The 13,814-nt window shown below is 41.1% G+C and overlaps 2 protein-coding genes across 2 annotated transcripts; one reads left to right on the forward strand and one right to left on the reverse strand.

Moving 5' to 3' along the window:
- Nucleotides 1–1,424: 1,424 nt before the first annotated feature.
- On the forward strand, nucleotides 1,425–4,807 carry LOC130137203 (tryptophan synthase beta chain 1). Its single transcript, XM_056307983.1, has 5 exons — nucleotides 1,425–1,841; nucleotides 2,431–2,787; nucleotides 3,666–4,108; nucleotides 4,188–4,282; nucleotides 4,455–4,807. Exons 1-5 carry the CDS (start codon nucleotides 1,515–1,517, stop codon nucleotides 4,628–4,630), a joined length of 1,398 nt encoding a protein of 465 aa, XP_056163958.1. The 5' UTR covers nucleotides 1,425–1,514; the 3' UTR covers nucleotides 4,631–4,807.
- A 394-nt stretch (nucleotides 4,808–5,201) lies between these two features.
- LOC130137204 (septum-promoting GTP-binding protein 1-like) lies at nucleotides 5,202–7,812 on the reverse strand. Its single transcript, XM_056307984.1, has 6 exons — nucleotides 7,367–7,812; nucleotides 6,979–7,099; nucleotides 6,746–6,842; nucleotides 6,577–6,616; nucleotides 5,970–6,053; nucleotides 5,202–5,668 (listed from the first exon to the last, which is right to left on the reverse strand). Exons 1-6 carry the CDS (start codon nucleotides 7,697–7,699, stop codon nucleotides 5,504–5,506), a joined length of 840 nt encoding a protein of 279 aa, XP_056163959.1. The 5' UTR covers nucleotides 7,700–7,812; the 3' UTR covers nucleotides 5,202–5,503.
- Between the last annotated feature and the right edge of the window lie 6,002 nt (nucleotides 7,813–13,814).

The following is a 13,814-nucleotide window of genomic DNA, read 5'->3' on the forward strand; positions in this document are numbered from 1 at the left end:
CGTCGGTCCTATTTGCGTTAAATTTTTGTTTCTACCTTGTTCATTTAGTTAAAGTATTATAATAAAGATATGGTTTTATCATTTCAATTCCTAGATTTAGATTCCAATTCAAATTTCACAAGTTTTGGTAGAATGATCAATTTTATGTGATGGTTATAGTTTCAACTCACCCTTTCCTTGTATTTAGTTTGGGACTAAATTAATCTTTACGAAAAATGGAATATATTCATTTTCAAATATTTTTGTCTTTATTTTTCAATTATGGAACTTTTTTATTTGGCAATTATATCTTGTTTAAAAAATGAACAAATTCATCTTTACTTTGTTTTTCTCATGTCACTTTTATAATAGTCTAATTTTGCACTTGCTTCTCAGTAACATCTCCAAGCAACACCATCTCAACACAAAAATTACTAAACCGTTTCTTTACTATATTTAAGATTTGAGATTATTTGTTTGGACTTGTGTTATGTTAGAGAAAAAATATGCGACAGGAAGTTGAGATAGTAAATAGATTAAAATAATGTAATTTAAGTATAGGGCATCGCACTATGCCAAATTAAAATACGAAGTGGTTTTTATCTCTCGACTTATTATTTGAAATTAGGGTTCTACCTTTTCTTATAAATTCTAATTATAACTATTCAAAAGAATTCTGATAAATTATACTTTGATTGTTTCAAACTTAAAGATTTCGAATGGTTTTATGTATTTCTTCCTAACAAAGGTGGAAGTTTAAATGTCGTAGAATTCACAAAAAAAAAGAGAGTTAAAAGTAAAATCCATGATAAATACCCCATCCTAGCACAGAAATGCTTCCTAAAATAAGCGAAAATTTCAATTAAGGGCTTGAAATGCCCTTAATTCTTATATTAAGGCCCTAAAGTTGACTTTATTTCAAATAAGGATCTAAAGTGTCCTCATTCTCTCAAATAAAGACATGAGGTAGACCTTATTTCAAATAAGGATCTAAAATGGCTATGTTATTCTCAAGAAGGACCTGGCATTTTCGTCTTTGCTTTTCTGATTTTTTTCCTTTTTTCTTCCTTTTTCTAATTTCTTTCCATAAATAGAAATTTGCATGTGAGCTTCGTAATAATTTATGATATCGGAGCCGCGGTAATCATAATCATTTTACACAAAATGTAAAATCATTTTTTCAGAGAGAGAGAGAGAGAGAGAGAGAGATTAAGCCATGTTAATCTAAAAAAGCTATATTTACAACATTTTGGGACCTCTATTTATTTCTAGATAAACCTTTTCCCCCATGCATACATGGCAAGCCCAAAATTGCCAAGTGGTGGGTGAGTCACGCAGAAGCAAAAAAATTACCTAAAAAGGACCACAAAAAAAATCCTGCACTAAATGAAATAATAAATATTTGTCCATATATTAATTCCATGGAATCTCATGCCTCGTGGAGAAAAACAAGACAAAAGCCTCCTCAGAATCCACAGACGACATCAACCTCTTCCCTCTCTTTCTCTCTCTTCCCTCTCTCTCTCTCTACGCCTATGGCCGCCTCCATTAAAGCTCCTCCCTCATCCTCCTCGGCCCACGGACTCCCGACCCTGCGCCGCCGGTCCCAGCCATTATCGCCGTTCAAACCGGCGAATTTTGCAGTCCGCCCGTCTCCGGCCCGCCGGCTCCGATCCGCCATCTCCTGCACCCTCGCCCGAGACGCCGCCGTTCGGATGGAGGAGCCCGCCCGGCTGCTGAGGCCCGACTCGTTCGGCCGGTTCGGGAAGTTCGGCGGGAAGTACGTCCCCGAGACCCTGATGCAGGCGCTGTCCGAGCTCGAGTCCGCGTTCCATGCGCTCGCCGGGGATGTTGATTTTCAGGTTCTGTCGACTTTTCTTTTCAAAAAAGTTCGCTTTTTTTCCGCGAAATGGGTTTGTTTTGTTGCTTGTAAATAAATTTTTTGGCGCTGTTTTTAGCGTTCTTGTTCGTGTTTTTGACTCGTCGCTATATTGGTTATTCGATTTGAATTGAGGCAATGGGCTAGCCGCTGATTGATGTATGCACTAAGGAATTTTACTGTAAAGTAAAATATATTGGAAGTTGTGTTTTTTACTGGATGATGGAGATGTTTTAAGCTCTTGAAATGATTGGTGGAGGCTTTTCTTTGACATTGTTTTTTCTGTTTTGCTTGAGCAGTCTACTCGGAAAAATGCATGAGTTTTTGCATATATAGAGAAGATTAGTTGTGATCATGTATCATGGATGTCTTTGAATCCATCCTTCTTTTCCGCATAGGTATCGATTTCTCTGTCGGTCATTTGACAGCACTTTAGCCCGGTTCATTGACATCTTTAGCTCATTTGCTTTCTTGCGTTTCCAGCTTTCTGTCATACATCTCTCATGAGTTTGTGCGTATTGTTGTTTTGGCATTTTGGAGTCCTTCCTGAGATGAATATGTGTTTGTCGCAGAAAGAGTTGGATGGGATTTTGAAAGATTATGTTGGTAGGGAGAGTCCTCTTTACTTTGCAGAAAGGCTCACGGAGCATTACAAGCGCCCAAATGGTGAAGGGCCGCTCATATACCTCAAGAGGGAAGATCTCAACCATACCGGAGCTCACAAAATCAACAACGCTGTTGCTCAGGCTTTGCTTGCAAAGCGACTGGGCAAAAATCGGATAATTGCTGAAACTGGAGCTGGTCAACATGGAGTTGCAACTGCTACAGTTTGCGCCCGCTTCGGGTTGCAGTGCATTATATATATGGGTGCCCAAGATATGGAGAGGCAAGCACTCAACGTTTTCAGAATGCGTCTTCTTGGAGCCGAGGTGCGCTCTGTGTATTAGCCCTTGTGCTATATTGTACCCCCGTGATTTATCGTATGTGGTGATGGTGGTCTGACTCTGTGATTATTGAAATCTTAGTTTGCTTCAAATTGTCATGTTGCATGAAGTTGGAAAATCTTGCAGGCCTGTGGCCATTTACCTTTGTCCGAAAGCTGTTAGTTTGGATTTTAATACTCCTGTACATGAGCATTCAACGTAATGATCAATCTTTGAATTGTTCTTTGGAATCCAAGATCCAGCACATATATGGTGAGCAGGTAGTCTGTTAATCAAATTCATATTGAGATAAACACTGCGATGGAAGGAGCCTTGATGTAATAATTCAGATGTCATGAAAATTCTTATTTCATTATCAGAGCCGGCGATTAGAGGCAGCTATTAACAAATCAAATGTGAAAGGATTTGCTGGATGCTGCAAAATCAGCTATTTTCTGTATCTGCCCTATTTCTGGCGGCAGGCTTCCTTCTAGCTGCTGCCATTCTCAGTTCTGCCCCTGAAGATTCCGCTTTTCTTATTCTACTACTTTTTTTTTTTTGGTCAGATCTTATTCTACTACTTTTTTTTTTTGAGACTTTATTATTATTCTACTACTTGAAGATACTTTTTCTTGCTAATTGGGTTTGTACTTGGAGCCTTGGACAGTACTTGAATTTAGGCTTCGTGCACTGTACAATATATTTGGTGGCTACTGCATTATTAGGAGTTGGTGAAAGCTTAGCTCTGTCTGCCAGTGTTTAACAACTCTTTATATGAGCAAGATTTGAATGAATGTCCACTCTGTGATGCTCCCTTCAATCAACATTCATTTCCTCTTTCATTGCATTTGTTGAAATCATAACATATATGTTATCATATTCAGGTTAGACCAGTGCACTCTGGAACAGCAACATTGAAGGATGCTACATCCGAGGCTATCAGGGACTGGGTGACAAATGTGGAAACAACCCATTACATTTTGGGTTCTGTTGCTGGGCCTCATCCATACCCGATGATGGTCAGGGAGTTCCATGCAGTGATTGGTAAGGAAACCCGGAGACAAGCTGTTGAAAAATGGGGCGGAAAACCAGATGTGCTTGTTGCCTGTATCGGGGGAGGATCAAATGCCATGGGACTCTTCCATGAATTTGTTGATGATAAGGATGTTCGGTTGATTGGCGTGGAGGCTGCAGGTTTCGGCTTGGATAGTGGTAAACATGCTGCCACTTTAACTAAAGGGGAGGTTGGCGTGTTGCATGGGGCCATGAGCTACTTGTTACAAGATGACGATGGGCAAATAGTTGAACCCCACTCGATTAGTGCAGGGTAAGTAACATCCTTACTTTCCCTTTGAGCTGTCTATAGTGTCCCTCCGATGACACTCTTTCTTTGACATCCTATAAAGCTTGGACTACCCTGGAGTTGGACCTGAGCACAGTTTTCTGAAAGATATCGGACGTGCTGAATACTATAGCTCTACTGATGAAGAGGCATTGGAAGGTCAGGGATCTCTCTCTCTCTTTCACACACACACACATTTGTGGCTTTGATTTTTTGCGTGCTTATGGAAGAGTACTTCTGTACTGTGAGGTGAGAAAGTCCCTGGTTTTTGGGTACAGTGTGATCTGACTAGTTTTGATATTTTCTTCTCTTGTTTTTTTGTATGAGGCAGCTTTTAAAAGATTATCACGGCTCGAGGGCATTATCCCTGCCCTGGAAACATCCCATGCGCTGGCTTTTTTGGAGAAGCTGTGCCCAACTCTCCCCGATGGAGCTAAGGTCGTCCTAAACTGCAGTGGCAGAGGGGACAAGGACGTTCAAACGGCCATTAAATACTTGCAGGTTTAGTTTTGTGATGACATCTCATCTATGTGCCATCTTCTGTTTCAGATTCAGTGGGGGGTTTTACATCGGATTCTTAAATTGCTTTCAACAGCTTTAAAGAACAGATTTTGATGTGCTTTTTGTTTCTTGTATTATATGACATCAGATCTGAATATAGTTCTGTTTTCAATTGGCATTCAATTTAATGATCCTTCCTTACAAAGGACCAAATTGCTACGGTTGGCTCGCGGGGTTGGCTCGCGGGAATGATGAGCGATCTATGAATACCTGTATCCATGAATACCGTGTCTATCTTCTCTTTTTCTCATCTATTGCCATGGCCATTCGCTCGGCAAAACGAGTGATACATCTGTCGTTCCCTTTTCCATCTAATCGGGCGCACGGCCTTTTTCTTTCTTTGTTCTTTTCATAACCAATTGATTACTCCCAATGTTATCGGGGGAGAACGGCGCCAAATTTGCTGTATCTTAGCATCCCTCTTATGCAATCGTGGTTAGGAATGCCAAAGCATGAAATGTGCGAAACCGAATTCTCTTGATAAAGGATTATAAGACAGAAAAGGGGAATTTGGAAGTGTCAAATACTGGATTCCTCAGGTTTTTGATTATGTAAAGCTCAATCTTCTATAGGGTGTTGCATAAGCTCAACCTTATATCTTAACAAATTAGCCAGTTTCGAAAGAAACCATAAGGGGATCAAACAATCCCAACCTGTTTCTTGAGTTCTGATTTCCGAAACTCAAGAATGCAACAACAAAAAAGAAAAAAAAAAGGGAATTAGGTAAGTAAACAGAAACTTATTCATTCTCTCTCTTGTGTTTTTCTCCTAACTGCTGAACTATGTACAAAAAGGGTTTTGTCAGGGAATAACAGACGTTTAGAAGTCGATGATGGGTTCACCGATGGTCAGGTTCCTCTCAAGGCTCCATGGCAAGTTAAAGAGCTTGGCCATTATGAACTTGAATATCTTGTTGACATTGATGTTGTGGGTCGCACTCGAGAAGAAAAGGGTCGCCTTCATCGCCTTTGCATACGCCCTTGCCTGCGTTTAAATGCAAATTCAAATCTCTCCAATTGCACCCACATATGGAAGATTGTTCAATTTAAAGTAAAAGTTTCAAAAATAAAAACGTAAAAAAAGAGAAGCTTTTTCATGACGTAATAAAGGGTGTAATGCTACTTTAGTGAAAAGCGTGCATCCCTGTGCTTGTGCTTTACGCGTAGAGAGGTCACACAAACGTCCAAAGCGTTGGAAATGTTAGACAGAGGGAAGACTTCTCAAGTCAAAGTCTTTCTCCGCTGTCATCTCAGACATTCTTGTTCAGATAGCTGTCTGTAATTACCTGAGTTATGATTGTCCATTGTAAATCTGGAGGAAGCTTGACGAAATCATCGAACTTTGTCCCGATTAATACGGGAATAGCTGTCTGCATACAAGTAAGGTGGACAAATTAGATGCCTTTGCTCTTCACAAAACTATACACTTCGAACTTTCAATGTTTCAGGACTCGGTGTCCATAAACAGATGGCGGAAAACAAGGAGCAAAAAGAGTGCTGCTATTATCAATTTCATCATCAATTCAGGGGTAATTTTGTCATGACGTCAAAGAAAGCTCCTCCATTTTGATGAGTGGCATTTCAGAGCAGTGCATACTTTTACACATGGAGAAACTTGACACTATGATTCATGACACCCCCAACTTTTCCAACCTCACATCACTGAGCATTTCCAGTAGCAAAGTTCCAAACACAAGTAACATCTGCATCATCATTTCACTCGATTCTCCAACATTAGGATTGATCAGTGGTGACCAATGGTTAATCCCATCACCAATAATTTGCATCCCCACAAAACTTCATTGTTGATATGAACTACTCATTTGATGGCAAATTGGTTAATCTGATGACAAAGAGAGGTAATAGTGCCAAGCAGAAAACTGCATTTGGTACCTGATTCCACTTTCTCGCTTGAGCATACCACCCAACAACACTGCAAAAAATCCGCACCGCAAGACACACAATACTTAAGAAACCTTTCCGAGAAATCATTAACAGCAAAATGGAAGTAATTTGTAAGATTCGTCGGGAAGAAGATTAGAGATGACGATTATGTGCAGACCTGTTTAAGGTACACCTACTAGTAAGGTCAAACATGAACAAAATTGCCACTGCATCTTTACAAGCTATGGGCAGATGATCGACGGAGCTGTTGTCGCCTGCAGTTAGAAAACAGAGATCCCATTTCAAGCAGAAAATAGAGAATTAGGTACTTAACCCCAAAAGAATCACTGAAAATCAGGAATCATTTCTCTGAATTTATCCCCGAAGAAAAGAAGAAATTGCTTCACTTACCTGCCACATCCCAAATACTACATGAAATTCTGGCTCCTTGAACAAACATCGTTTTGTCCATCAAATTTAACCCTGTCATTTGCAGGCTGCACTTTTCCTGCTCATCTCCTACGTATTTAATCTGCCAAGAAGAAGTTGCAGGACTTTGCATCAGTATTCATCGCATATTATGAGCAAGGATAACAGAAAAGCAGTATCATCCAATAGAGGAGTAACAACTAAAAACAAGAAAAAGGAAAGTACTAGAAAAATTCAAGAAGATAACAAGAAGTCTACTTTCTGATGAAAAATCAAGAAAAGAAAAACGAAACAAATTTCTGTACTCTTCTTTGAAGCAGATAAGGAAAGGATCACTTCTGGTGAATATCAAGAACGCCATCTTACTTACCACGAAGCTAGTTTTCCCAATCTGGCAATCACCCAGCAAACTGATCTTCAGGGATACCAAATCCGAATCCGTCTCGTGCTCGCCGCATGCCGTCGCCGGCCCTTCCAGAGCCTCCATGCCCGACAGGGAATTGCCCCGGCGGGGCAGGCGCCGGTACCGGGCCGCCCCCGTCCGCCGCCCCGTGGAGCAAACGAGGATCCTCTCCCAGATGAACCGGAAGAAGTCCCGGAATATCGAGACCCGCTCGACGACCCTCCACGGCAGGTTGACGCGCACGATCCTCCGGCAGAGCTGCGTCATCTTCCCGGTGGCTTCATGTATAAGCTCGGCCATGGAGATGGTGGGAGGTGGCCACGAGCTTTCTCATCAGTCTTTGTTCTCCTTGCGTGTTGATGACTTTTGGTATTTGTGTTGGGCTAGAGAAAGGGAAGGGTCACGTATACTGTGCTATAGATAATTCACAAAGACGGTTGACCGGTATGTTCATTGGGAGGACAGAATAGTCCAGCTTGCCGGCTTCTTGGGTTCGACGAGGCTTGGGGGGGGGCATTTGGGTCAATCTCGATGGACAATTGGGTCTAGCAAAGCTTTTCATAAAAGGGGTAGATGCCAAATCAAATTTGGTCATTTTCTTTATGTTCTTTGGTTTTGCTGCTTTCGTTTCCTTTTTCTTTACCTCCTTTTCTTAAAGAGATGGAACCTTGTCGACAGAACGCAGAGCACAAGCATCTTGTGATGCGTTATAAATGGAAGGGATTGGAGAATGTGAGTTTCTTTAATGAGCAAGAGCTCTGAGATGGGCCGCCCCCCAAGAAAAGCTGCAGATCAGAAGCTATTCTCGATAAACAAAAAATTGGGCTATCAATAGTAATTAGAAATTATGAAATAATTGAGTTGGAATCTCATCGTTTTTAACTTAAAGTAACTTTAAAAGCCTTATCTCGATGCATGCAATTTGAGGGATTTTCGTGCATCTATCAACTTTAATAGGTCTGAGACTCGAGGGAGCCGTTTTTGGAAATTTTTGTCGTATTTTTGGGGGTTTTTTTTATTTATGATGAACTTCGGCTTTTGTATAGTTTGCTGAACTTGTAGAGAACAAAGACTCCGACGTGAAAATCCATATGTATCGATTTTGGAATATAGAACAGAGTTCAACCTACAACGCTGGATTTTTCAGAATGGTATTCTTCTTGCCTATAAAATGCGAAGAGGCTAATTTCGAGGGGTTGGTGCAATTGATTGGGAGATAAAAGGATTCTTAATCAATAATTAAAAGTCGTCCATTTGAATTTTATCAAATACGTGTAAACCGTTTTGGATCAGGGCCATCTGCTCGGATCATAGGTTTGCATCAATCTATATGCGGGATTTGTAGAATGTTTTATGAGCCATTAAAGTAATCAGGTGCTCATGTTCTTTAGATATACATACATGGATACATATATAAAATGCAGGCCGATGTGTTCTTTGCCAAGACAAAAGTTTAAGGTCGATTACTCCTGAATCATCTGACACCGAAAAAGGGTCAGGCAACGAGATGGTGTGTTTTTTTGATTGGCGGATCCAGATCAAGCTCCATTTTATGCACAAAAGGGTAAAAATGGTAGAAAAAAAAGAGAGGGTATTGTCAGAAAAATCCCATTTCTTTTACCACGAGAAAAGTATATACCAGAAAAGTACAAAACTTCACACATGATCAAGCACAGGGTTTCGTCTCTGGTAGGTGGCACTCAATCTTCCCTTTCAATCAACTGTAGTTTCATAGGTTACTTTGAGAGGCTCTAGGGTTTGCATCACTTATGCTCAGCATGGGATGGCAGGGATAAGGGCAGGCTGAACAGTTCCTTGTCATGTCAAGCTCAGGAGAAAGATTCTAGTTCATTACACTCTACCCTCAAATATAGAGACATCTATCTCTGTATCCTATGCTATACTTTTAGTAATTAAGTACCTAGATTTTACGGAATTATTTCAATTCGCATCATATGTTCCCAGTCGAAAAATGAGGTCTTTTGTTATGTGATCGTATGCAACTCACCGATCGATCATGCTGTACTCTCGAGGATTGTCCCAAGAGAATGCACAAACATATCGGGCACATTCCACTTCTTCGCTCGAGGCTGGATTCGTGACTGCTTATTCAAGGAGTTGAAAAATATGCATTCAGAACATCCCGTCCACTCAATCAAGCTACGTGTTGATCGCGATGTTCATTTCGACGATACTTCTGTAGAAAAATGTTGAATCTCGTGGACTGATTAGAAAATTGAAAGAGAGTTGCAAGCCGACTTTTCAGCGGAAGTACAAATTGTAAGGACCTCGGCCCCACCACGCTTCCGCTGCGCCACTCCTTGTGTAATATTGTCCGCTTTGGACACTAAGTCCTCACGATTTTAAAACGCGTTTCACATGGGCTTGCTTCCGCTGCGCATGATGAGAACAAAGCCTTAAGGGGAAAGGCTAGAGAGCGCCCCAGAGAGGACAATATTGGGCTTGGGGGAGGAAGGGCCAAAGAGCGCCTCTACCCAAGACAACGCGTTTTAAAGCCGTGAGGGTCAGTGGACCAAAAGCGGACAATATTATACAGTGTAGACCCCGGATCCTTACACAACTACAAGGTGGAACGGAGTGATTGCCGTGAGATGAATTCGATTAAATTTCGGGTTAAAAAGAATTACAGGTCACAAAGTACTGATAAACTCCAAACGCCAGGGGGCAAACCGTAAATAAGTCATTCCCTTAAATTAAAAAAGCTCCTTACCTTTTTTCTCCTAAGCAAATGCACCGTCCATGATTAAAATTGTCCCTAAGAAACTCTTAATCAATATCCTTCCAATGCCATTGAAGGTTCCCACACCAACTCAAAGTCAGAGCCTGCTAAATCTCAAATCTCAAAAAAAAAAAAACGCAGCCATTTGCATGCCTGACATAATGTTTCCTCTGGTGCATATAATATTTTTTGATTTCTCGATTTCCAAAACTCAAAGGACCACATTACAATAAACGATAAACTGAGGGGGGGGCGAGAGGGGAAATACGATAAATTTAGGCCGGACACGTAAGTTTCACCTGCAATCGCATATAAAATCATCAAGCGTGTCGTTACTAGTGCCAAACATGATGACACATCGAACTCGAACGTTGACCAGGGCCGCCACGATTTAATGTTTAATATAATATAACTCGTGAAATTAGCATCTCCATATTCATTTCCTTCACCTGAAAAAAGGAATTAAAAAGTATCGCATAGGGGGAGAGAGAGAGAGAGAAAGAACCTCTAACAATTGGGTGGGGAGGCTTCTCTAGGGCAGTCCAAGATTAGAACGGACACCTAAAATCTATGCCCACACCTAACTTCTTTTAAATATTCATGCCGCGAATTGTTATGTATATAAATAATGGGATCGGGTAGAATACATGCGTGAGATTTTCTTTGACACCAAACTGCAAAAAATCGAGAATTCAGCACAATCCCATCTGCTAGTCACGTCATATGAGCATAAATTTCTATTATTTTAACGTTAGGGGAATCATCAATAGATGGTCTTCCGATCAGAATTTTTCCTAATTGCCGAGGCCACGACAATGAAAATGACATGGTTAGGTGCGGTTGCTTCTGGTCGAATCATCCTCGACACATCAAAAAGCGAAGCAGGAAGGCTCTCTCCCATTTCAATGATGGTGGCGACCAATTCACACACTCAAGGTGGGAACTGGGAAGTGCCTCTTGGTCTTTTTTTGCTTGCCCAGACAAACGCGATTTTGGAACTTTCCAAGTTGCCAGGCCAAGTGGGTCGATCGTTTAATGTCTATCCGGTTAATCATGCTGAGAAATGACACCAATTTGCATGCTTTAGTCTCTCGTCCGAATCATTAACGTCTTTAGGGGTGCGCCTGTTTCACGAAAAGTGAATAATTTGCATCCCTTCTAGAAATGAACGAACGAAAAAAGTATTTTATCATCCACTAAAATATTTGGACACGAATTGTCGTCGATAATAAAACTTTATTCGTCGACTGATTATTTCGGACGAAACAAGCGATCGTTTTCAGGGAAATATTTTTCAAATCATTCATTTTTTTGCGAATCAAACGGAATCCTTAATTTTTCTAAATTTGATTTTAAGGGTACTTTTTTGTTTCGGCACAAGCGCCCTCGACGTAAATGTAGGTGCAACTTGGAGGAAAAATCCTAGGATGGAGAGGCATCGAAAGGGATGAATGAGAGGAGAGAGCGCCCCATCAAGCAAGTAATTGTCTCAGAATGATGGTGAGAGGTTGGACCATGATAAGTGCGATTACTAGGATAACATTAACATGATCGAATCTTTTGATGACTTGGGCCTCCACCCAAATAAATAAATCAATTAATATAGGGTATGTTTGTTTGAGTAAAAAAAAATGTTATCGCGAATAAGTTTTGGGCAATTTCACGCTTTCGATTTGCTGAAAATGATCAATCAACGGAAAACTATTTTATGCTTAAAGTTAGGAAAGTGAATTTCTCGACCTGAAATAAGAAAAACATTTTCCTGGAAAGCATCTTCTTTTATCGTGAAAATTTTCTTCGAAACAAACGCGCCCATATTCTTGCTATGCTTATCATGTTGGAGCAACCTTTGATATAAATTCTATGTGCTGGCTCGGTTGGTTTTAGCTAGGAGACATGTATACAAAAACATTGATGCTTTAATAACAGTTTAGAGAGAATAAGAACCCCCACTAGGCTTTATGGAAGAAGATAAGAATGAAGCTCACATAACGCGTTCATCCACAGTAGTTCCTGCTTTCACCCTCCTCCTCTTGTTTCTTGCTTCCTTTCTTTCCTTTTGGCCTGTCCCCCTTTCCGTGTCTCCTTCGCTAATTTCCAAGCTAATCAAGCCGGAAAAAAAAGAGAGATTTTCAAAAACAAGGGGCAAAATAGGAATTTGGGGAACATACTGAGGCCTCTTGTTGAACATTATATGATCTTGGGCTAGCTTTTTGCATATTTAAAAATTCATACAAACATTGTGGATGCATAAATTTCATTTAACCCGAGTGGCGGCATGCAATCAAACCCGCGTCAATAGTCGATAATATAATATGATTCGACCTTGCTGCAGTTTGGCCCAATTACGAAACTCGGTTTGGGAGGCTTGGATCGAGAGTATGATCGAATGAATCCAAACAAGTCTTATCTTATAATGCTTGAAATTTTTGTTTTCTTTTTTTTAAAATAGTGAAACAAAGTAGGTGAGCGAATCATTTCCAAGAAGATTCTGCTTGGCGCACTAATATCGTACTTAGAACGAAAGCATTGCGAGGCAAGGAGATAGATGGAAAAGAAAAGGAACATATTAACTATGCACTTTCCACTTTTTGCAATAATTTTGGGGAAAATTCCATTTTGATACCCAAAGTGGGGTCAAATTCTCAATTTGGTACCCAAAGTGGACAAAGTGTCAAATAAGAGTCTGAAGTGCTTAGTCAGTCTCAAATAAGGGCCCAAAGTGTCCAAAAAGTCTCAAATAAGGGTCTGGGTCGCCGGCCGGCCAAAATATCCGTCGGCGGCCAAAAAAGGTACTGTTCCGGTACCGGAACAGTACTTTTATTATTTTTTTACATTTTTTTCTTTCTTTTTTCTTTTTTATGTTTTTTTCTTTTCCTTTTCTTTTTTTTTTCTCTTCCCTCCGCCGGCCTCAGGCGAAGGCTGCCCTCGCCGGCGTCGGGCGAGGCCCGCCCCCGCCTGGGCGGGAGAGGGTCGCTCGACCTCGGCGAGGGTGACCCGCCGTCTGTGGGCGGGCGGCCCTCGCCCGATGCTTCGGCGAGGGCGACCCAGTGGCGAGGTCGCCTCGCCCGACCCCGGCGAGGGCGACCCTCGCCCGCCCAGGCGGGGGCGGGCCTCGCCCGACACCGGCGAGGGGAGCCTCCGCCGAAGGCCGGCGGAGGGAAGAGAAAAAAAAAGGAAAGGAAAAGGAAAAGAAAAAAACAGAAAAAAGAAAAAAGAAAGAAAAAAATGTAAAAAAATAAGGGTTAATACAACGAAAAACCCTAAACTGATACACTTGTGACAAATTTACCCAAAACTATTTTTTTTACCACAAAAAATCCCAAACTGGTACATCTATGACAATTTTACCCTGAACTATTTTTTTGACCATTAAAAACCCTAAACTGGTACACCTGCGATAATTTTACCTCGATCTAATTTTTTAATATTATTTTTTTATTTTTTCGAAATTTTTTGTATTTGTTCTTTTCTTTTATTTTCTTTTTTTTTTTTCCCTTCATCTTCTTTATCTTCAACCTATGGTTGGTCGCCGGTTCAGTGACCGGCTAGAGACGAGGGCTGATGAGGTTGGTCCCGCCGGCCACTAGCGAGGCCGACCTCGCCGACAAATGGCGAGGTCGGCCTTGCCCACCCCTGGCGAGGTTCGACCTCGCTAATTGCCGGGGAGGGGTC

Source organism: Syzygium oleosum, unplaced genomic scaffold (assembly GCF_021117445.2).
Source record: "Syzygium oleosum isolate NSW1041296 unplaced genomic scaffold, Sole_v2.1 Sole_v2.64, whole genome shotgun sequence".
NCBI classification, from domain to species: domain Eukaryota; kingdom Viridiplantae; phylum Streptophyta; class Magnoliopsida; order Myrtales; family Myrtaceae; genus Syzygium; species Syzygium oleosum.

Excerpts from the sequence above, each read along its gene's own strand:
- LOC130137204 (XM_056307984.1), bottom strand. The coding sequence starts at position 7,699 with ATGGCCGAGCTTATACATGAAGCCACCGGGAAGATGACGCAGCTCTGC. Across the intron at positions 6,843-6,978 it reads TAGTATTTGGGATGTGGCAG|GCGACAACAGCTCCGTCGAT; the intron begins GTAAGTGAAGCA and ends TTCTAACTGCAG. Across the intron at positions 5,669-5,969 it reads AATGGACAATCATAACTCAG|GCAAGGGCGTATGCAAAGGC; the intron begins GTAATTACAGAC and ends ATTTAAACGCAG.
- LOC130137203 (XM_056307983.1), top strand. The coding sequence starts at position 1,515 with ATGGCCGCCTCCATTAAAGCTCCTCCCTCATCCTCCTCGGCCCACGGA. Across the intron at positions 1,842-2,430 it reads CCGGGGATGTTGATTTTCAG|AAAGAGTTGGATGGGATTTT; the intron begins GTTCTGTCGACT and ends TGTTTGTCGCAG. Across the intron at positions 2,788-3,665 it reads TGCGTCTTCTTGGAGCCGAG|GTTAGACCAGTGCACTCTGG; the intron begins GTGCGCTCTGTG and ends TATCATATTCAG.